The sequence below is a fragment of the Syngnathus floridae genome, chromosome 16 (assembly GCF_059516105.1).
Source record: "Syngnathus floridae isolate MCC-2025c chromosome 16, RoL_Sflo_1.0, whole genome shotgun sequence".
NCBI lineage: Eukaryota > Metazoa > Chordata > Actinopteri > Syngnathiformes > Syngnathidae > Syngnathus > Syngnathus floridae.
The window spans coordinates 7,124,595-7,147,897 of NC_142428.1; the positions used below are offsets into that span (position 1 = coordinate 7,124,595).

Consider the following 23,303-nt stretch of genomic DNA (forward strand, 5'->3'; position numbering starts at 1 on the left):
TGAGCCAAGGCACCCATTTTACATGAGGAAAAACCTCAAAGCAGTCTATCTTAAAAATGTCACAGAAAGTATTAACACTGAAATAAAGATTTTGTCTGAAAACTGACCTATCTGGGCATTATCAGCACATTATTTTCCCCATCCCGTCATTCTACAACTTTAAAAAAGCCTTAAACGTACGATATTAAGACTTTAGTGTGCGATAGGTATGTCAAAATTAACAATTGAGACAATATGAGTCATGGAATTCCATATATTCCAATATATTAATACATTTAAGTTTACAGTGAACAAAAACAATGAAATAAAAATTTCATTTCATATACACATCTTTCACCACGATGTGAAAATGGGACGGGACAAGTCATGCAAAACATGAGTGAAGCTGTAAACATGGTATTATTTATGTACTTGCTGAAATAAACAACAATCAATCCAAAATCATGTAGTTTTGACTACCACCAAAAATGTTTACAAAAGCAAAGCCTCAAATTTGAATATGGTAATATGCACGTCAGAATGAATCGAAACTGCGCAAAATATTTTATTTTATTTTAATTCATTTTAATCAAACTTTAATTGTACGGTATCACCGCTGGTGGGAAAGAAATAGCAACAAAAACAGACAAATCAAGTCTTGACGCCCTCTGCTGGCAGACTATTGTAACGTCCATAGGAAAAATAAGGTAAAATAATAATCACAAAAAGAAATGAATAATTTAATATGAGAAACAATAGATAAACAGTAGACCGCAAATAGTTAGTTTAAACTCTTCCAGGCTGAACTGATCAGAATATGCTGAAATAAATCCAGCCGAATAAACATATAATGACGTCTCTTCCGCCGCGTGGTTTTGGCTCCAAACTCCCGCCCGGAACTGCAACATTGTTTTGCGCCAACTCCAGCTCCTTGACCGAATACACTCATTTTATTCTCGGCATTTTCATATCATGGCAGCGTCAAAGGCAGAGGACTCCGAACCTGACAATTTCCTTGCAAATGGAGACGAACTGGAAAATATTTTCTGCGTACTTGCGGGAAGTGACTCGGAAAACTGCTCTTACTCACGTGTAAGTTACGCGCCTTTTGTCTTCCACCCATGGAAAGGAATGTGCGCACCAAAATACACTTATTGAACTTAATTTCATATTTGTATGTTAGCTATATTTATGTGCGGTTTTTTTTGCAGGGTTATGTGAAGAGGCAGGCTGTGTTTGCATGCTACACTTGCACACCAGATGCATCGCAGCCTGCTGGCATCTGCCTAGCCTGTGCCAACAAATGCCACGATGGACATGACATCTTTGAACTCTATACCAAAAGGTATGGTGTTGAAGTGAACTATCTTGTGCGAGCAAATACAGTATAGAAAATCTTTGAAGGGACTAAAATCTGTTTGGTATTGCATTGTATTCTCCGACCGTAAACAAGTTTTTAAGTTTCTCTCCCTGCTTTTCGCGATAGAAATTTTCGCTGTGATTGTGGAAACAGCAAGTTTGGAGGTTTCCAGTGTAAACTCACTCCGGTAAGAATTTTAATTGAATTTTCAAACTGATGGTTCACAAAATTGATCAGGCCTGTCATGCAAATGTATTAATTGCATACACACATTAGAAATGTAGCCAAGTGCATAATGGCCAATGAGTGATGAGCACCTCAAAATATTTTTTGTACTTTGCTTATCGTGATCATTTACTCTGATAGGCCAAAGATAAGGAAAACTCCAAAAACCTTTACAATCACAACTTCTTCGGACGCTACTGCTCCTGCGACCGGCCTTTTCCGGATAAGGATGACAAGGTATCTCATTTGTTCATTTGTGCACCAGCATTTGGTTGCTTTGAATGTGTTTACTATGTTGAAGTAATTTCTCCACAGGTCGACGATGAGATGATTCAGTGTGTCATCTGCGAGGACTGGTTTCATACCAGGGTATGTATTACTTATTCTTGACAAATGCAAAACTGCACTTAAAATAAAATATAAATAGCTCTGTTAAGGAAAAATACACTTCACTAAATATGAACTGTTTTGATTCCATTTAGCATTTGCGCTGCGAAGTGGAGGACCTGGATGAGATGGTGTGCGAGGACTGCATGAACAAAGCTCCTTTCTTGTGGACGTATGCTGCTCACCTTTTAGGTAATTCACCTTTATAGGTAACAACAACAAACGCCCAAGTGGCAAACATATCGTGTTCTTTATGCATTTGTCTCATTCTCAGTTTCACCCGAGCAAAAGGAGCGTAAAGACGAGCCCGTAGAAAAAGCAAAAAAGAAAGAGGACTTTTTGGAATCGAGTGAAATTAGCCATGAAGAACCTTCCACAAGTCTTGAGCAGAAGGTGGGGCCACTTTTACTTTCACAAACATCATTTTAGCTAACTTTATATGACTCTAATACAGTTGGCCTTTTGTTTGTGATCGTCCCAAGGTTTCAATTCTTTCTTAGCCCATGTCATGTTAGAGCAATACAGTACATGTCCATGAACATATGTACACAGTACTTTTTGTACTTGGCAAGTGTATACTGTACTTGCAATTACACGATATATATTTATTTCTGTGTGATGTGGAAGCCTTTGAAAGGCACGATCGTGTCGTGTGGAATCGGCGCAGATGTGCAGCGTTTTCTCTGTTGTGGGCTCGAGCTTGCCACTTGATGGCGCAGAAGAGCAACGTGACAGGCTTCCTTTTGGGTAATTAGAGGAGACATGACCCACAAGGCCCCTCTGTCTGTGTCTCTGCAGACAGCTTTGGCCGCGCTTCACAGGCCAGCTTTACTGTAAACCGCTCATTTTCGCCGCCTGATCATTTCGCCCTCGCTGGATGAATTTGGTGTTTTAAGCAACCGTGTCGCATCATAACTCACTGTCTCACGTTAGGGAACGCCAAGCAGGAGCTTTCCTCGCAAGCGGAGCCACGGGGACATGACAGACTGTCCCAGGGAGACCAACGCGGTGCCTTGCAAACTGAAGCATTTCCAGTCCCTGCATGTGTCACGGCCTCAACAGGGTGCGGTGTTCTGGCCAGCTACGTGGCGCTCTTTGCTGTGCACCTGTACAAGCTGCAAGGTGGGTCACCAGCATCAAACTAGCCCTGGGGTGCACAAAATATGACCCACAGAGCAATCGTATAATAATATTTTGGCCTGAGAATTTATTTATGATCATTATTTATTTATTTTTCTACAATTCACTCTATTGATTTATATATTTATTATTTTTTATAATTCACTCAATTCAATTGACATGTTTGCCCACCCCTTGGACTAGCCCTTATACTTGTGCTTATCAAAATTGTGAATTTTCCAATGCTTTTATCCTGCCCGTGGCATATAGAGGGCTTACGTAGCCGCACAGATCCACTTCCTCATGGACCTGTCCGATTCACTTCGGGCCTACGAGAAAAGAGGCCTGGACAAGCCGTTTGGAAAGCATCCATTGATGACACTGACGAGTTCTATGAACAGAGTCCAGCAGCTTGAGTTCATTTATGGTGAGAATTTTCTCTGTGGCTACACTGATATTTGTGTGCTCCTATTAATCATACTTCCTTTCTTTCAGGTTGTAACGAGATGGCTACTGCAGTAACTGCATTATTTCACAAATGTGCAGGTGAAAATAAGGTGAGGAACTCATTTGTATGGATGCCCAAGCCCATCCGTTGAAATTTAAGTTGAATTAATCTAAATATATATATATTTTTAAATAATTATTTTAGTTTAACAACTGGATTTGACTCTAGTTTTGCTGTGAGTCTCCTGTTGTTGTCTGCTGATCCAGTCATTGTCTCCCTCAGGAAGTCACTGCGGAAGCTGTATATGAGCTTTTCCAGGAGCTTCAGGCTAAAAAGCAGCGTAAGGTCAACAGGGGCTACCAGTGACTGAAGTGCTGCAGTCTGGTGGTACTTCTCCCATGAAAAGTTTGCCTTTGTTGAAGAAGAAAAAGTGCAATGTTGGAAGCACATTTGTTTCTGTTCAAGATGCCTCAAATTTGAAGCTAGTTAATACATGTTTGTGATCTGTTTTGTTTCTACACTGGATACTTGGAAAAAGTCTGTTGAAGACATGCTGCTGTTTATTAGGAAATTTGTTCTTTAAGCAATTTAATAAAGTTGAGTATTTTTTTCAAATGACAAAATGTGACTATTTTATTTCATAATATCAAACCAGTTTATTTTTGAGGACCACTGTTGCACACCTTTTGAGGCGCCAGTAGAAAAATAGATTCAGTGAAACTAAATGCAATCAGTCTACAAACATTAATTTCTAAGATGCCAGACAAGTACGACGTACCTGTGAGGATCCAACACAACATTTCATATATTCAACTAAAAACAAAATGTGCTAAATAACATCTATATACACAAAAAAAGGAGCTACAACTATCTGATGCAGGCTGGTAAGCTGGTAGAAAAGAGCTTGCATAGACATCAAGGTCTACAATAAAAACCCAGCTGCAGGCAGGGAAGGCACTGACCTCGCTACAGCAAAGAGTAAAACAACCACTTTAAGTCAACGGAACATCCTCTTGGAAAAGTCAACAACTACGCAAAATGAACATGAGGAATCTCAAGTTTAGTGTTTTCCCCCTGCTGACACAAAGCAAGCTGGGAAAATTAGTTCTGCATTTGCAATCAGATTTTCTTGAAAAAAAAAAAAAGACAATTCACACAACCTACAATAGCGAGCAAATTGCCCCAAATGCAGAACATTTACAAAGGAAATCTTTTTGAGACACAATCTTTACAGCACATTCGCGGCGAGTTTCATGACAGGACAAAGTACACAACGACCACTTCAATGCAATAGAAACCATAAACAAACAAGTGGTGCTTGATTGGTTATGTACAATTTTTCCCCACTGGAGCGCACTGGAGGCCAGCAACTTTTCTTCATGCGATTCCTTTTGTTCCTTTTTTTTTCCCCCATTAAAAAAAAAAAAAGACTCATGCTGGCATGTGCGCTTCAGTCGTGGACTTGCATGGTTTTGGAGCTACAAACGCTGACTGCGCAAGGCCGGATGGTTGTCAGTCCATAGTGAGAACAGTCAATTAGTTCAGTGATTCCCAACCACATTTCTAAGCTCATTCAATTTTTTAGTTCATCTACGTCTAGTAACAGGTAGAACAATGAAATGCTCTTCCTGCTGGTGGAAGAAATTGATGTAAAATACATAACGGTTGGGAAACACTTATAGTGAATTAACACGTGGTTTGAGATAGAATGACATCATTGAGCACTGAGTTTGAAGGTAGCTGAAATGGAATCTTCAGAGGATTGGTTAAGGCTTCAAGATTTGATTAGTTGATGCTATTAGATTAAGAGGAAGGAGCGTAAGCACAAAGCCTGCTGTGCTCCTTCTGATATGTTCAGAGAGACCAGGCTGGAAATGTGCGAGTACAGTACTGAGATTGTCACCACACCTTTGTGTGTGTGTGTGTTTAGCAGTAAGAAGACACGCTTGCTACTGTTTTAGGTTTCTTACATCTGAGGTTCATGCTATCGGGACTCCTGGGCTGCTTCATGTGAGTGTGAATGGTGGTCTATATGTGCAGTTGGTTCACGCACGGCCCTAGTGGCCACATTTATATAGAAATATGGTTGGATTCTAAATAATACACTTCTAAGTGAACCGTGTTTGATTGGAAATGTCTGTTTGTTTGGACGTGGCAGTTATAAGGAGCGCGGAAAGACGAGCATGCTCGCTCTGCTCAGCAATGGTGGAAACTAGCTGCATGGGATGCTACAGAAAACCAAAACAAGCCAGTTTTGATCACAATGCTCTCCTCCACCAGACTTATTGTGAATGGACAATCCTGTCGGGCCATCATCAACATGAAGGGCGTCTTTGTCTGACGGCCACTTGACGAATGAGCTACATTAATGTTCTGACTCAACGGACAAATCAGCACACGGATGGATCCAGGTGACCTCGAGATGCATCCTTTGGCCTTCGACTCTGTGTGATGATGAATGGAGTCAAGTGGCAGAGTTAGGAGAAAAAGGACATCCTATAAATAAATAGCAATTGCCTTTCCACGTGCTTTTTGTTGAACACACACATGTATTTAGTGCTTGACCGTTCAATACGATGGGCTGTCAGTCATTCCCTTTTCTTAATTCAATTGCTGGGGTTAAAGTGCAGATTTTTTGTACGGGTAGTCAGGTTTGCTGGGTGACCTACGGTCTCTGGCCATGTCCTCGCTGACACTGTTTCTGTGAGGCTGCGATGACTCCCCAACAACAACCATTTCCTCCGGAGCATCTCGAGGTCCGGCCATTCTGTCCTCGTAACCGTCCATGTTTCCGCTATGCGAGCGCAGGTGGCCCAAGCCGTGAGTCAGATCCGTCTCGTTTGAGCGGGCCCTTGCCGCGTGGCCCATCCTGGGCTGCGGCCCCGAGGGGCTGACGGCGTCGTGCCTCTGCGGGTTCATCCCGAGGACATCCAGCCGTAGTGGGTCTGGGCCAGTCCGTCCCTGTGCGTGGCCCTGGGACTGAGCGTCGGTGATGTAAACGGGTGTAAAGGGTCCCGAGGGGGCGCAGCTGTGGCTATAGAGGTCCGGTCCCGCAAACGTGGACAGAGTGTGTGCGGGAGCCGGAGATGAAGGTCGACGGGAGAAGTCGTACAGGTCGGGAAACTCTGCTTGCATCTCCAACTTGGGATCGGGGGCGTGTCTCTTGCAGGAGTGCCCGTGCCCGGGGCCATGGTTGTGGCTGTGGCGGACGGAAGGACAGGGGCCGTGGGGCAGATGAAGGCCCGGGTGGCCCACGGGGCTGTGAGGGTTTTCCCGGTCCATTTCTGCTATGTGCTGCTCCCTCAGCGACATGACCGAGACGCCTAACGCGATGTCGGGCATGAACTCCCTTCTAACAGGCTCCATGCCCATCTGAAACAGAAGAGGAACGTTTGTGATGATATTTTTCAAAAGTGATCCAAACATGAACGGGCAAAATTTGTAATAGAGTAGACAGGGCCGAGCTAAGTCTTTGAAACATCTCACCTGTTCTTCAAGACAGAACAGACACACTTACCGCTTGCTGTTCGGATAGCAAGGCTCGGCCCATAGCTTGCGGTTCGGTGCAGTCTGGGGGCTGGGGTCTGGGCACTGAGGAGAAGTCCGAGCTGCCATGCTTGGCCGCCGCATGGCGCTGGCTAAGGGTGCGGTTGCAGGGGTAGGAGAAGGAACGGGTGGGGGTCGGCAAGGGAATGCGGGGTCGCCAGGCGCCTTTGAGTTGAGCGTGGCTGGGTGTAGCAGGGGGGTGGTACGGGGGAGGCGGGGGAGGCAGTGGCAAGTGGAAACCCGCCACGCCTTCCAGCTCTGAGAACATGCTATCCATGGCTGGGCTGCTGTTTACACGACATCGACCCACCTGGCGCAGAGCCAGAATCGGACTCTCGTCTCCGAATCGCTCGTCCGGAAAGAACTTGTACGGGTTCTGAAAATTTAATTTGAAAAAAAATGTTTGTGTCACCTGTGTTGCGATCTGCTTGAATTTCTGCAGTCTGCCGATTTCTCCCCCTTTCACTAACCTGTAGAAGTTCGGTGGCTCCGTCAGCTAAACCGAACTCCCGGAGGACTCGCAATTGCAGCTCGTAACTGACGATGGCGCCCTCGCCGCAGTTGAGGGCGTACGCTCTCTGCACTTGCTCTGTGTGTCTGAGTTCCTGGAGCCTCCGGATCATCTCCTTCACTACCGAGAGCTGCGGCACTGCAAGACGGACATCAGAATTTAAATTCTATGCTTGCAACGTGTTTTTTTTTTAATAAAGTGTACTTATTGCAAATGAGTCTGGAAGTTTCCCCTTACCTGGGATTTCATTGGCAACCACTGACGGAGCAGCGGCCGAGTTAACGGTCATCTGCTGATGGTTAACCATGTGACAGCACTGCGGCGCGGTGTTGTTAACCATGTAGAGGGTGTCTGGGACGTTGGACATGCGAACAAGTCGTAACCGCACCAGATCAGTCTGCTCCACCATCATTTCATCAAGCACCAACTGAGGTGGAAAAAGGCAAATGGGAGCTTGGAATTGCAAAGTACAGACGTTTGACACTTGAAGGACACGCTCGTAACCAATCTTGGCATGTTCATAAATAGACTCAGCTACAGTTCATTAGGCAAATATGAAAACTGCTAGAGAATCGAATTCCTGAGTGAGCATAGCAACAAGGGCTGCTTTCAAAGTAACACAGTGTGCCATCATCTGACAGCCCAATCAATCAAGTGTCCTACCTTTGCCTCTTCCACGTAAGGAGAGAAGAGGCGAGGGCGCACGTAGATGCCGGCGTTCTTCTGCCTCAACCAAGAATTGGCTTTCCCCCCCTCGGCCGTCGGCAACATGTCTGACGGAGGCGTGCTTATCAAACCTCTTTTGAGCTGTGGATGAGAACAAGGCATAAGCCTAACCATGATGCAGCCACGCAGAAACCTGAAAGGAACACTAACCGCGTCGGCGAGGACATCGCTGTGCGGGGGCAAAATGTGCTCGGTCCGGATGAAGGGCAGTAGAGGGGAAAGGATGTCCTTAAGCTCCTCCACGTCCAGGTCTCTCCTCTTCACTCCGCGTTTGTTGACGCTGTGGGCTGTGCCGCTCAACAGATTGGGCTCTGCCCAAATATGAACATGGACAGTCACGTTTAGTACACAAGTAAATTATATCACATCAAATTAATTGCGATGACTACTGCAGGTTAAAATTAGAGTTTAGTTTTGCTTTCAAAGATGAGCTTATCCAAGCAGACTTGAGATGTTCAGAACATTTTGAAATTTGACCAAAGTTTTGACATGCTTTTAAATATATCTTGAAGGCATTAGTAAAGTGTGAAATATTCTCAGAATCATTGGGGGCTGTGCTCAGAGGATAATTACAGAGTGTATTGTCTTACCCCTGTCTGCCATCCTCTTAATAAGCTGCTGCTCGCCCCACTTAACAACATACTTGAGAATGTCCTGCTCACTGGCCTGCAAATGAGACGAAGAGGTGGAGAGAGGGGGGGAGGAGGAGGAGGGTGCAGGGAGACAACATAATTATCAGGACAAGGAGGTCATATATTGTCAAGGGGGAAAAAACAGCTGCTAAATGAGGATGAGGTGACAGTGCAACATGTTTGGACAGTGTTCCAGCAAGGTGCAAGCCAGCTTGGCTAGTGTAGCTGGATTACAACATTTCACCTCAACGGTTTTGCCAGAAGCTGTTTAATTTTCCTAACTGCTGTATTTTAGCAAGCGGCTCTGTTAGCTCACCTGTAGGTAGTCGGACTGGAGCGCGTTGAGAAAGTGCTCCTTGCCGAGCTCATAGAGAACATCTGAGGTGACAACCTGATTGAACTCCTCGCAGAGGAAGTGCATGGCCTGCCTGTGCACCCATTTGGAGCCGTACGGTTGCGAGCTCCACTTGAGGATGGGCACCAGTGAGTCCAGAGACAAGCTTTCCACAATAATGTCTTCGCAGCCTGACAATGTGAGAAGAAAGACAAGTTTGACATCATCAAGTTTTTGATTGGAGAAGATTTTCAGGTAAAACAAGGTACATGTCAGGATTTTCCCCGTCACGTTCACACACTCAGCGAGTCTCTTTCAACTGACCTCCACATCCTCCTTGCTGTTTCTTAAATCAGAGCGCATACCAGAACAGCAGGTAGTGGTTTAACTCGGCAACACACCGACCCACAAAAATGCCTTGAGAGGTTGATGTGGTTCTTTTTTTGCCTGCTCTTAAAACACGATGAATACACTTGGGCGCCTAAGTAAATGTGACACGGCCAAATTATTTGAGGCAAAATATGTAGTTTTGAAATGTAAGCAAATCAGAGGTCTACCACTTTCAAGAAAAAGACTTTGGAAGTGGTGCTGTATTTTCTTCCTTTCAGTTCCAATACTTTTGCTTTAAAATGTATTTCTATAAATGAACGCAGTTCTTACAAAGAATGGATAAGCCGTAGCACATTTTCAGTTTTATCAGCAAGTTACAGAAACAGCTGTTTAGAAAGAAGAGGGGGGGAACCCCGAAAAGTTTGGAAAAGCCAAACAAAAAGCAATGGCACTTTGCCTTTTAGCCGGCTATAAACTAAATTAACTGTTCTAGTTTCCCCGCCAGCTGCGTCTTTGACTATCTTCTCTGCCGTCTGTCTTCTTCAGTTTTTCTGTGTGCATCCTTGGCCACACATGCACAAATGTAAACAGCTTAGCTTCACGTCTGCCCATTAAAATTCACAGCAGCCCTCCATCTTAAGAGAGTGTGCTTTTATTATAACTTGAAAATTAAAATTCACAGTTATAGCCAATATGAACTCTCCGCAGTTGCTAACCCCTCACGCTATTTCACTAGCTGAATCCTTTACTTGTCATTATGCGGCACTTCATGTTAATGGAGCACACAACCGCTAAAAACATTTAAAATGGAGGCTGCACTTGATGGCTTGTAAACAAGCCGGTGAATGTAAATCACATGCGAGTATCGCTCGAGCAATGGCAGCGACCGCAAGCAAGAGGCGGGATGGTCGGTGAGGGCCAACGAAAGGAAAGAACAAAACCACATCAACCCTCTCTGCAGGGCACTTGAAAAATTAATAAGGCTTTTAATACTGCAATACTGAAATCATAAAGGGAAACATGTCTGGAGGATAAATAATGACGGATGATGGCGCTCAGCTGCCGCAGAAACACCTCCATGCCGGTAACGCTAACAGACAGCGGCGGAATGGGATGGCGACGACAGCGTGACAGATGAGAGGATATTCTCCTCGTCTGCCTCCTGAAATAAATCTCCCTGCTGCCTCCTGAAAAGACCCAGTGTCCCCTTGAAACCTCCAACTGCTTCAGTCTGGTCTAAGAGCCAACATTTTATTTTGTGTGAACTGGCCGGCCTGACATCTGTCATTATGTCATCTTCTGGCAGAGTTAAAAAAAAAAAAAAAAGCTACATCAGCATATTTTCACTCACACAACTGCCCTATATCAAACTATTTTAATATGACAACATAAATTAGAATGTCATGCGTGTGTAGGAAAACGAATTAAAATGTTTAAAATGAATGACTCCACTTTTCCTGACCGTCATCATTGCAACAAGTTTCTTACGTGAAAAAGTTTTTTTTTTAAATTTTATTTTATTTATTTATTTATTTTTATAAAAGTGCTCCTTCTATGCATGCTAGTCGTATTTCTCTAAATCACCAACGATGGTGCTAAACTTGTAAGAATTAAATGCCACTAGAAATAATTCTTAAATGTGACGTTGGCTTTTTATTTTCTCTTGATAGCTTGGTCATAGCCCAATGGACGCAATCCAATCTGGGCTGCCACTCAACAATGCAGTAATCATTTTGACATCGACTCCAAAGACAGCAGCTATGGAGAAAGTTGGAGTGTAATGGAGAAAGTCAGAATCACACTCTTGCCATGTCAGCTGCCGCCATTCATTTTAGAGTCAAACCACAGACAGACTTTAAAATGACACCTTAGAGTGTTCGGGTGCTGTTGCGAAAGACGTGTTAAAAAACGGAGATTTCAAAATGGGAATAACAGGAAGCTGCAAAGCAGACAAGGAAGGCGACTTGGACAGGATGACATCGGGGCGAACCTCAACTATCTTGCCACATTCCTCACTGAGGTTTCATGGGAACTGATTAGTGCTGCACAGCTCAGTGGGAGAGGGAGGCGAGATAAAAATACCCTCCGAATTGGGGGGGGAGCTGTGTCGGATGGCACCATTTGCTTGCTCACTGGCAAAGCTGTCAGACTGACAGCGACAGCACATCTCCAGGGTGCGAGATGGTGTGTGATCAGCTGACTGCGTTTGTTTACATCAGACTGCCCGACGCCAGTAGTCGACAGATTTTGTATCGGAGCTAACTCTGTGCTTTTTAAATATTTCTCTCAGGCATAAATGAACTTGTAGAGGCCATTATGTAAGAAGTTCAACTGTCTTCAGAGCTTTGACTTAAAAAGACGCATTGGGCTGTCGTTCCCTGTATAAAATAGTGCAATAGTAATTTACACCAAAATATGAGTTGAAAAAAGATGATACAGTACAATGGCTAAGTGATAACAGAATCACTTATTTTCATTCTGTTCCAAGCTGCTGCAAATTTGAACACCTCTGACCTGTGACGGCAAACTGTAGAGCAGTCTGGGCAGCAGAAGTCATACTTGGAATATTTTAACATGTGATTAATCTGCCTTGAAGGTTGGAATATTAATATCAAGCCCTCAATGCATGCACGTTTGAGACACAAAGTTTTTAACAAAACTGTCTAAGAAGAAATACAGCATGCATACAAATTATAAAAATTTGTGAGTGGTTAATGACATATTGACATGAGAATGCATTATTTATTTGTACGCAGGTGCGCTGTTAATGGGATCATAACTTACCCTGTGCCAGCATACTGAACTCCAGGAATAAAGCAATATGGTAGAGCTCCATTGCCTCTTCTGTGCGTGTGCTGGCCCCCCGACCCCCTGACACCAAGGCTTGGACCTCCCCGAGGCTGCCAGTCGAGGGGCTACCACGCAGAACCAGTCCAAGCTCCACCGCATCTGTGTACATGCAGTGGAGAATCACCTGCACGTATTTGCGCGGGATGATGGACTCATCCAGCACAATTCGGGTCGGAGTCTGGAGCGTGCGTTCCGTCATTTCCTCCCCTGTACGAATGCGCCTCTGCAAAAGGTTTCTAAAGAAAGGCGAGCGTGCAGAGAGGATAGCCTTGTGAGCTCGAAGGTCCTCATCTGGGGTGCCTGGTCCTCCGCCGCCTCCCGAGACAGCGACCGGCGCTCCGGCGCCTCGCTCGTTGAAACTCTCAACCATTTCAAAGTCTGAAGAGAAACTCAACAGGGCATCGTAGTAGCACATGTAGTCAAACAAGCCCTTCAAATCTGCTTCGAGAGAGTTGGGCGTGCCAAACTCCTCACTGAGCTGCACCAGCACGTCCACATTCTGTAGCCTGGAATCCTCGGCGCTGCTCACTCCAAACTCCCCTGTGTACAAGTAGTGCAGCAACGCGGAGAACATGGGCACATCGATGCCCGCTGTCTCAATGTCCATGTGGACCTCCGCTCCGTAGCCGGGGGATGAGGAGAGCAGAGTCTTGAAGAAGGGGCAGCGAGCGGCCAGGATGGCCCGATGAGCTGGGAAGCAAGTCCCTTGGAAGATGAGGTCCACGTCAGTGCAGTACTTATGCTGATAAAGGGCAGCCAGATCCCGAGGCAAGCTAGGAGCCTCGGCTCGTGCCAGGCTGGCCTGGAAGCTCAGCTCCTTGAGGGCCGCCGTACCCTCGTATTCTTCCACCAAGGCATTAGTGTCTCGGACGTCCCACCCGGACAGCAGCTCACGCATCTGCCGGGCGTGATCCGCCGAGCGACTGGATTTTCTTCGTTTGATGAAACGCCGTTTAAGGGTGGCCAGGCCAAGGCTTTTTTTCTTCCTGTCGGCGGGTCGCTCGTGGCCATGTTCCAGGCTGTAAAGCTTCGACTCCCAAGCATATCCCTGCTGTGAATAGGATGAGGTCCCTAGAAGGAATACACAAGCAAACCACTTGAGCTTCATCTCAATTTCAACATGTAACATGAAACCGTGAAACAGGGATGCAATGCTAACACATCCAACAGCTTTTTTTTCCTCTCAAGTTAGAAAGGCAGTCGACGCCGCTAGCAAAGCAGAAATAGATTGCGTTCAATGGTAAAGAAAAATCTGACATGCTGTATTGTGGTTCAACAGTTATTTCCCAAAATAATATAAAATAATTGGTTAAAATTCCTAATATTTAAAATGTATTTCATTTTTTTGTATTTAATTTAAATCACTGCAGCATTTTTCTTTCATTAACATATGGGTAGCACATTTAGGGCCAAACTGTTATTTGCAAAAAAAACATTAGCAAGTGAACTTTCGCCTCTGTGTTCACCTCTACCATTATCAGCCCATTTGAGCACTTGTGGCTTCATAATTCAAACTATTGACAGTTTTTTTTGGCATGAGGGGAGTCATATGGCTGAGAAAGAAACTCTGCCAAATCAAGCAGTATGACCCCAATAGTAATAATTGCAATGCAGTGTATCATCTGTAAGCCAGACCAGCTTAAGTGAGCAACTCTATGGAGTACTAAACAGCGTTTCCTTACATGAACCTCAGCAGGATGGGGCCGAGGCCAAGAAATGCAGGCCTTAGGCAAAAGGGGATTTTAGCGTTGCGCAATTACCTATCCTCCTATGATAATGGGTTCCTCATAGATTCCTAGCAGGGAGCTCAAACGCAATGTTAAGAAGCACATCAAAAAGTGCCGATAAATAGCAAACGTGATTACGTGGCACTTCAAAATGAAGAAAAGACTTCAAAATCAAAGATTTTTATCGTGATTACAGTTTAGCGCACTATGGTACAGTTGGGAAACCCTGATGTGGCTGTTATTTCAACGACTGTGTCAAATGTAAAGCACGGGGGCCAAATCTAGCCCACCAAATCATTTTATTCGGTCTGATTTTTCAACTTCCATGATGCTTGCTAAAATTACAAATGGCAAAAGCAAAACATTTATTATTTTTTTTTAAAATCATCCATTTTCTGAACTGGAAGTAGAGTGATAATGAAATTAATCTATACATTGCTCAATTCTGAGGAAAAAAATATGGACGAATGAAAATCAAACAAAAACATCACACCATCAGCACTTTTTTGCACCACGGCTGTCGTGTATAACAGCTTGCAATCTGAGACATGGACTTAACCAGTGACAAACATCAGTCTTGATTTATCTGGCTCCAAATTCCTCAGATTGCCGTCAAGGAATCTTATTGAGTTGAACAGCTACGGACTGAGGATCGTTCAGGAGCCTGATAACAGTTGGAGGTGGAAAAATACGTGTGCAATACAATGGCCTTTGTCTCTGCGGGACTCAGGTTGCACGGGCGGTTATGGTTGAAAGACGTCAGAGGCAATTCTGAATTATTTAAGACTGAGATAATATCGTGAATATGTATTCGAAAAGAAACACTTTTATATGTTTTAACCAATAATGTTTACTGGATATATGTAGATTAGAATCGTACTGTAGTGCAAATTTATGTAAATTCTATTTACCAATAAAGGTCTGCTGCGTCTGTGCATTGGCTCCTATGCGCGGGGAGCACGAGTGTGGGTAGCTGGATCCATTGGCACCCATCCTCACGTCTCTTCACTTGCTACGTGGGGGTCCCCCCTCTTGCTGAGTCATTCTGCTCAGGCGACGGCGGCGCTCCCTTTCGTCCTCAGTCGTGTGTTCGCCACGGATCCTCTGAAGAGTTCTCAGAGCCCCTGGGCCCGCCTGCCATGTTGAAAAACGTCTAGAAGACAGAGGAGGAGGTAGAAGTAAGGGAGGGGCTTGTATCAAAGAAGACTGAGTTGGAAAAAAGTGTAAATATCCATGCAGTGGTGGCCCAAAAATGAGCTGACATTTTGAAAAGATCAATGTTTCGGCGCTTGATCAAAGCAGCAGTTATATTATCTTTGGCACCTTTTCAGTCGGAGTGATCTGTTAAAACACTAAAAATAGCGATTAAAAGCTTTTTAAAAAGGCGTGACTGGGCTTAATGTAAGTGTTGCAATGAGAGTCAACAACAAATGAAACGCAGACGTTTGGTGGGATTTTCGGATTGAAGCATAAAAATAACACAAAAGCGGTTTAAAAAAAAAGGAAACATTTGCAATTTACCGGTGATGCAATAAGCAAGTACCACAATTTAGTTCTGCATTTGTGGTCTCTTTTAGTTTGTGAAGCGGTAAAAAAAAAACGGGATTACCTCAAAACAAACATTTCCCTCAAAGCACATTAGCATATTTCTCAACTGGAGACATTCAAGTATGAACTAATAGGAATAACTGTTGTGGGTTATGTCTATTAAGGCTTTGCGGAAAAGTGCTATTGGACATTTTACAATTAATATTAGGTTGTATGCTGCAAACATCAACTCTTAAGATATTTTATGAAGAAAGGAGGAAAAGAATTATTTCTAGTCCTAAGGGGGTGAAAAAAAATCTGCATATCGTTACCTTGATGTAAAATAACCTTTTATTTTTATTATAAATGATCACATCAACGGCTACATCTTTTGCTAACTACTAACTATTGTCATCTACTATATACTATTTTTACAACTCCTGCATTTGCATCATCTGCGACGTTGCCCCAGTGTGCTTCATTACGAACAGAATTACTGTCAACCGACACAGCAATTACTTATTCCTCAATGAGAAGAAAAAAAGAGAACTGGATTGATAGATGTGTTTTATCTCAGCCTGCCATAGCGATTGATCACTGTGTCATCCCCTGTGGAGCAGCGAGCCGCCCAACACGTCCTGAGCATTCAACCGGGTAAGGTGCTCATTGCTTTCCTTTCTTTCTTCACGCTATTTAACATACAGTCAAAGTGGAAGGAAGGGGCTGCTGCAAAAACATTGCTCGATCTTTATTTCATTAGGCTGCTTGAAATATCTTCACAGGGAATTCATTTGGACAAAATTAGAAACTGAATTTAAATATGAGGGAGATAAGAGGAAGGCCGCGAGATACACATATTGTTGTTTACAAATGGGAATGGGGGGATTCTCAAAGGAGGATAAAAACAAAGCAGAAATATATTCCACGTTGCCAGCTTTAACTTACACCAGCGGGTGAAGCAAATTTAATTTGCACTGCATTGCAGGAGCAATGTTAAAGCACTGTCGAGCACAGCGAATGTTCTTCGCAGGAGTTGCTGGGTTCACACCATTAAACAAAAAGCACCCACCTGACATGTTCTATTAAGCTGAGAATTAAGACACTTGCCCTGCGTTCAAGACTGAAACAGTGTTGTCGCTGTGCTGAGCCCTGAGTCGGAGCGAGACGGGGGGCAGTGCCATAGAGGAGCAGAAGGGTTGGGGGTGGGCAGTGCTGGACTACACGTCCTTAATGAGAGGTGACAGCAGACACTCCCCACCCCCCGTCCACATCTCTTTACACACATGGACATATGCAACCTTTCAAGGCACTCACCTCGCTGCACTCCTCTGAATAGCTTTCAATAAAAATGAGCCGGTCTCCGACTGAGCGGTTCGATACAAAAATGCTCGCTACAAGGACACGATTGATGTATTATTTAAATAGGAGTCAAGTCACTTTATTAATCATTTATGTGGATTTCCCCTACCAGGGTATGTTTCCAAGTCTTCTTACCTATCTGCAACTGCCAAAAATCAGAAAAATTACAAATTTGAAAATAAATGCAGATAAAAAAAAATATATATATATATATATATGGATAATGATATAACATAAAAATGGACCCATCCTCGCAACGCTGAATAATATGGCTATGTTGACAAATAGTTGACCACATTCATTAAACAACAGAATGGTCACAGGAAAGCCTAGCTCTGTTTAGTCTCCAAGGCAACCACCCAGTTTTTGAAGTAACTGGACCACAGCGCCAAACCACAGTACAGATTCGGTCTACACACACTATAGACCCAACAATTAGGGCAGGTAGCACAGAGTCCGAGGCAGCTTTTGCCACGGGGGAAGGCCTATTAAAGAATAACCAAAATCTGTATTATTTTTATTCAATTGTGAAAGGTCGGCTTTTCCTGTGACATTTCGGTGGAACTTTGAATTGTCCCACCCATGACAACCCTGCAAGTGTATTAAAATAGAGACTAACAAAGCTTATTTTTTCCACAGAGATTATAGACTGCTAGGATATCTGATACAATCATAGGCACCCTAAAAAGGATCATAATAAGCAATGTAAGCAGAAACCATAATTCTGTCACCGTGACCTTCACTATACCAACGTCTGCCACTGCCAAAGAAAAACAATAAGTCGCCCTCAAATGGAATGAACGTAGTATAGAAGGAGCAAATGTTCCAAGGTAAATTTAATTTTACTAAATTGGTCTGAAAAGGTTTCGGAGAAATATTTTTTTTTCCCGAGGCAAGGCATTGCTGAATAGTCAAAAATGCTTGAGAAGCCTTTTGTCCAGTAAATAAGTTACAGTATTTAATCAACATATTGCTTCATCATGTGAATTTTTTTTTTTGTCGAATGATCATCCCGAATGTCGTGACACTTGACAAGGAAGATTGTCAAAGACATTTAAATGAAGACTACAGATGATTCATCTCAGGGCTGCATTTGACAGTAAGATGGCAAATGGGGTCATCTGAATGATGCCAGACGCCGTCGTCATAAGAGCTGCAGGAAACGGGAGGAATTAGAAGCCGCTAGAATAAACACGGCATGCGAGAGAAGCAAATACAATGTGTCCAGAGCGATGACTCATGGTGGGCAGTCTGTGGATTACACTGGGTCAAGCACCACTACACATTCGGATTTTGTCAGCTGATTTCCTTTCAGACTGTCGGCTGGAACTCATGATCGTCTGTCATTCTGTCGACTATTGTTTTGTATTTGTCCTTAGCGTGTCACTGCGTCTTCCAAATGTGGACAAAAATCGGATTTGAATCGATTTAATGTGTGCCAATGCAAATGCACAGTCACTATGAGCCTCACTGTAACTAAATGCACCAATTGATGCCGTTCAGTGAATAATAATAATAAAAAACACGTGTGGGTAAACCTAAGTGGGAGTGGCAGCATCGGTTAAACATTGTCTAAATATGTCAAATTAGAGGTGTGCCGATTATAAAATCGGGGTAAAAAAATACCAACAGTAATTAACAAATTAACGAAAAGGTTACTTGCAAAAATAAAATGCGGCCTACCACCCAGTGATGGTGACCTTTGCAAAGTACGAGACGAGGCTTACTCTAATGACCTGACAAACAAAGTCTGCCAGCCAATATCCAGCTGCCAAAACCGATGCGTGCATCTTTTGAGTGAACAGTCAATGCATCTTGTTCAATCCTCGCTGCACAACGAAAAAGATCAGTCGGGTCAAAGTCTGACTCGTTCAAAAGCTCCAGGGCAGGTACGTGCAAGCAAACGCAGGCTTTTATGCCAGTCGTGCACATGTGAGCATGTCATTCCAATAATGACATGTCATTATGTGGCTCTAAACCGCTGACTCAAATGCTTAACCTGGTCAGGAGGAGAACTTCCATGTTGACTAGCGATTTAAAAGCACCTTTCTAAACCTTCAACATTGACAAGGCTTTATCCTTCATTCAGTACATAATAAATGTTGAGGAGTCACAGGATTTATACAGTGTGAGTTCTCTGGGATCCACGCCACTTTACAGAGATGACAGCAACAGTCACACATTTAGCAGATGTTCACACCAACATGGAAATAATTATTCACTATGGTGTTGGAAAAAGGGTGTCAAATTTGTTTTCATCATAAGCCACACTGTAGTTATGGTAGCCATCAGGGGCTACTAGGGGGTGGAACATTATACCAAAAATAACACTTCAATATGTATCTTGGTTTTTAGTTCACTCTTTGCTTCACAATGGGTACAGTTAAGGGAACAAAAAGCAAAACAAACATCTCTTGTGTAAACAGGAACCTATGTCATAATTAGAATGAAAAAAGACTTTTCTTTTTGGGAAAGTGCAACTAACATGTCTAAAAAGAAATGTTTGAAAAAATTGGTATTCATACAAAGATGCAAAAACACTATGCCAGACCTGAAGTGGGGCTGTAATGCTGGTTGATAGAATAAAATAAAATAAAAATCAAACTTGGGCTCCCAAAATACTGGTTCCGTGTGGCAAGGCAGAATTGAAGTGAAACTTGTGGCAAGCTTTGACAGCCACCAAAATGGCATAGAGGTTCAGATCTAGCCCCAGGGCCTCAGGTTTGACATCCCTGCGTTAGCTGGATGCAAAGGCACATTACTTAAAAGGCAAACGTGGAGAGTACACTGAAATGATAGATTACGTAATCTAGCAATTGTAAACACGCAGAAGTACTACTATAACAAACCAATAAACTGTTATCTGCAGCAATCAAATCATAACACCATTTTTGCAAGCAAAGCATCACAGAGCAGGATTCTCAAAGTACACATATGCGACGATAATGATCAACAAATTGATCACAAAAAGATTATAGTGATTTCTAGTCGGGTTTTAAACATAATGCAATGGTTTGATTTGGCTTTGTTAGCTTAACGTCAACGCTGAGCTAGTATCGCTTCATGGGGGCGAGGAGGGGAGGAGGTGCTATGGCGCTTCAGCGGAATCTTCGCTTAAAAGTGCTTGAACGATAAAAGCGACTCAAGTCGGTAGCTGGCTTGAATTCAGAAGTATTGTTTGGAATCTAATCTAACGAAAGAGGGGACTCCGGTGGAGCATAGTCGTGTTATTAGTGGCAGATCTCGAGCAGGAGGCTAAAGGTAAGCTATGTACTTCGCTCCTCACAAACAGCGATTTGATACCGCGATCGCTGTGCCATGTAAGCGTTACAAGACAAATAACATGTTAATAAGGTTACCAGAGTGGGTGGTAGTCGGAGATGGCTGATATCTTTATCTTCGCTTTGCCTTTGACTAAAAATGCTGCACTCCGACCCAAGTTGTCCCTGGCAGAGGGAGAGAGGGGGGGAAAAAAACTGCAGCTCAACACCTTCTTTTTCCAACTCAGCTCGTTACGCGCGACTCTACGTCAGCGTCCGCATTTGATCTCCAATCAACACTCCGGTTCCACTTGCAACGACTTTCGGGTAAAGCACCGATGTTAGGTGTGGTTTAAAAATATTCTTGGATCGTTTTGTTTTCAGTTTGGTTATTTGTTATTTCCTTCGTAGTAGCTCAAAGCCTTCTTGGGTGGTTGTAATGGCCCAGTGCTGCCCTTTTTCAAGTTTGTCTATAAAATTACATTCAGAGTCCGGTTTAGACTTTCAAATTAAAGTGAGAGTAATGCATCTTTTTTAACTGGGGAAAAATAGAGATCTGTGATCGAAGTAATTTCAAGTGTTCGTTATATATTACTTATTGCAAGAAATAACAGCAAAATTTGTGAAGGGAAGTTTACTGTTACATTGTCCACCTAACTCTTGTTTTGAAAATCCTCTTTCTCCCTTTATTTGGCATCACTCAACAACGTCGACTAATGACAGGCCAGAACGCAGTCAATGTTCTGCAGGTTGTGCAAAAAGACAGGAACGAGCGCCCTCTTGCGACTTCATTTTGTAGTAATGAAATTAACTTTTACTTATTCTGGACAGTACTGCATACAATATTGTACATAATATTGTCCATTTATAGCTGACATTGGAGGCCCTAAAATATAGTTAAAATACAATACAAATTTAATTTGCTTTCTTATAAGATTGAAATGAGCGAGACTGAGAGATCATCGAACACTATCATTAAAACATGTGTAGACGTTAAAGAATTATACGGATTATATATCATTGCAGAAAATATATATTTTAGAGGACGACATGTTCATATAGACACGTCATTTATTTTATTGCAATTGGTTGTAGTTCTTCTAGTGTCCAGTTGAGGGAGACACAGGAGACACAATGCAGGCAAAAGCGTTATTGCTACATTTTGAAAGAATTCCTGAATTTTATACTTCTAAAATATTATTGTTCTAGAAAAACCACAAAACAACACTGAAAATTAATCAAAACCTTCTGCATATCGCTTCTTGCAGAACGAGTCAGTCCAGCGGGCAGATGCTCTGTAAAATTATTCAAAATATTTCTCATAATAGACATTCACCATAACAATTTATCCGGATATCAATGTTTGTTTTTTTCTGGTTCCAAAGAGTTTTTTAACATGACCATTTTATTTTATTTATTTACCCCCATCATGTTATCTTATGTCCCCATCTTATCCTGATGAGAAATTGGCCAGTATATTTATTTACACAAGGCTGTGGAATTGACTCCTCCCAGGATGAGGGTTGTGAATTGCATCAAAGTGTGTCTTCCCGCAATCTCACGGGAAGTGGGGGAAAATGTCAAAAGCAACACTTTGTCCCAAGTAGAGTAGAGTGACCTGAGCTGAGCAGAAAGATGTTCTCCGCTCTTAAGGCATGTTCACAGAGGGGCTCCAAAGTGATGAAAGGCTTCCAGCAGGATCACAGGTCACTCATCCAGCACAAGCCACCTAAAGACAAGATCGGGCCAGTGGTAGGACTCACACTATTATTGCTTAATTAAATATTACTTTTTAAACTAAAAAAATAAATAAATTAAGACGTTAGCCAATCAAAGTCAATCCACTACAGAGCACTTTATGGTCTGTGATGCAAGGAAGTCACGCAAAGTGTGCTTCCCAGCTCACTGACAGCGCAAAGGAGATGTTTTATTCATTTCTTATCCATAAGTCAGTTGAAAGTTAAGAGATCCTGATGGAAGTGAAACTGAGCAGCCGCTTGTTGATGCCACAATAAAAGCCTCGATCTGTCCTCAGAGATGCCTGGTCCATGTTAGCAAGTGCGATGTGGCATGAACCAAAGTATCAAGACTGAAAAGTGAATGAGAAAATATAACTTGAGATTGCCATGTGCACTAGTCATCCTTCAAGAAGGTGTTGAACTCACGACATGGACGTTACTTTCCTAGTAGAAATATAATTCATGTTTTTTTAAATGGACTTTACAGCAATCTGTGTTGGCCATCTGTGTGTTTGCTGCGGCGCTGCTGGCCCCAGCTGGATGGATCTTGCACCATATCCCACACTACCGGCAGAAATCATCTGCACCATGATTGACTGTGGAGCTTCTTGCTGTTTGACCCAGAAGGATTTGGATGATAAAGTTTGGATGTCCTTAAACACATAAAATAAAAAATCTAAATAAAACAATCAATGTGCATTTGAAGCTTTTGTTCAATTGTTGTTCTAAAAAAATGCTACAATATGTGATGTTATAATCCAAAGAATTGATTGATTGCAAATTTCTTCAGTCAATCTTGGCAAAAAAATAAATAATTTGTGTTTAGTATATGTATTTTTCTGTATGAAATTAATATTTCTAATTTACAATGGCATCACGGTTAATCCCCAAAGAAACTGCAATGGGTATAAAATCTGAGGGTAGAGCAACTTGATATCAATGTTTTTTAATGCAATTACTGCATGCAGTGCTGTCAAATTTCATTACATAATGAGAAGATATTAATGTTTTGGTTAACTCATTTAGCTACATGTCTACTTAAATCAACTTTGAGTATGATGAAGGCCAGTTGTACGCCACTGCAAACTATAATCACAATAATAAACATGTATTTTACAGTATCTTAGTGTTGTGGGTATTAATTTACCGTGTAATCTTTTTGCATAACTGTAGCATATCATATTTTCCTCCCCACATGTAGCGACAGGATGTTGCTTCTCATCAGCTGGATATGAGATGGAAAT

At 42.8% G+C, this 23,303-nt stretch overlaps 2 protein-coding genes and 1 long non-coding RNA gene across 3 annotated transcripts; 2 read left to right on the top strand and 1 right to left on the bottom strand.

Annotated features, from left to right (window-relative positions):
- Positions 1 to 854: 854 nt before the first annotated feature.
- Positions 855 to 4,141, top strand: LOC148385405 (putative E3 ubiquitin-protein ligase UBR7). The gene is made up of 11 exons (XM_088400558.1): positions 855 to 1,071; positions 1,191 to 1,324; positions 1,466 to 1,526; positions 1,706 to 1,801; positions 1,880 to 1,933; positions 2,047 to 2,143; positions 2,226 to 2,344; positions 2,885 to 3,073; positions 3,341 to 3,497; positions 3,566 to 3,627; positions 3,801 to 4,141. The coding sequence occupies exons 1-11, from the start codon at positions 952 to 954 to the stop codon at positions 3,882 to 3,884; spliced, it is 1,173 nt and encodes a 390-aa protein (XP_088256684.1). The 5' UTR covers positions 855 to 951; the 3' UTR covers positions 3,885 to 4,141.
- On the bottom strand, positions 4,057 to 20,775 carry btbd7 (BTB domain containing 7). Its single transcript, XM_088400557.1, has 11 exons — positions 20,420 to 20,775; positions 15,086 to 15,327; positions 12,382 to 13,518; positions 9,250 to 9,458; positions 8,892 to 8,967; positions 8,452 to 8,612; positions 8,239 to 8,382; positions 7,813 to 8,002; positions 7,535 to 7,713; positions 7,036 to 7,440; positions 4,057 to 6,890 (listed from the first exon to the last, which is right to left on the bottom strand). The coding sequence occupies exons 2-11, from the start codon at positions 15,165 to 15,167 to the stop codon at positions 6,138 to 6,140; spliced, it is 3,336 nt and encodes a 1,111-aa protein (XP_088256683.1). The 5' UTR covers positions 15,168 to 15,327; positions 20,420 to 20,775; the 3' UTR covers positions 4,057 to 6,137.
- LOC148385407 (uncharacterized) lies at positions 19,956 to 23,180 on the top strand. The gene is made up of 4 exons (XR_015863428.1): positions 19,956 to 20,321; positions 20,569 to 20,647; positions 21,589 to 22,072; positions 22,547 to 23,180. It is a non-coding gene; the product is annotated as an uncharacterized LOC148385407 (long non-coding RNA).
- The last annotated feature ends 123 nt before the right edge of the window (positions 23,181 to 23,303 follow it).

Excerpts from the sequence above, each read along its gene's own strand:
- LOC148385405 (XM_088400558.1), top strand. The coding sequence starts at position 952 with ATGGCAGCGTCAAAGGCAGAGGACTCCGAACCTGACAATTTCCTTGCA. Across the intron at positions 1,325-1,465 it reads TTTGAACTCTATACCAAAAG|AAATTTTCGCTGTGATTGTG; the intron begins GTATGGTGTTGA and ends TTTTCGCGATAG. Across the intron at positions 1,527-1,705 it reads TCCAGTGTAAACTCACTCCG|GCCAAAGATAAGGAAAACTC; the intron begins GTAAGAATTTTA and ends TTACTCTGATAG.
- btbd7 (XM_088400557.1), bottom strand. The coding sequence starts at position 15,167 with ATGGGTGCCAATGGATCCAGCTACCCACACTCGTGCTCCCCGCGCATA. Across the intron at positions 8,383-8,451 it reads GCGATGTCCTCGCCGACGCG|CTCAAAAGAGGTTTGATAAG; the intron begins GTTAGTGTTCCT and ends TCTCATCCACAG. Across the intron at positions 8,003-8,238 it reads CTTACGTGGAAGAGGCAAAG|TTGGTGCTTGATGAAATGAT; the intron begins GTAGGACACTTG and ends TTTCCACCTCAG.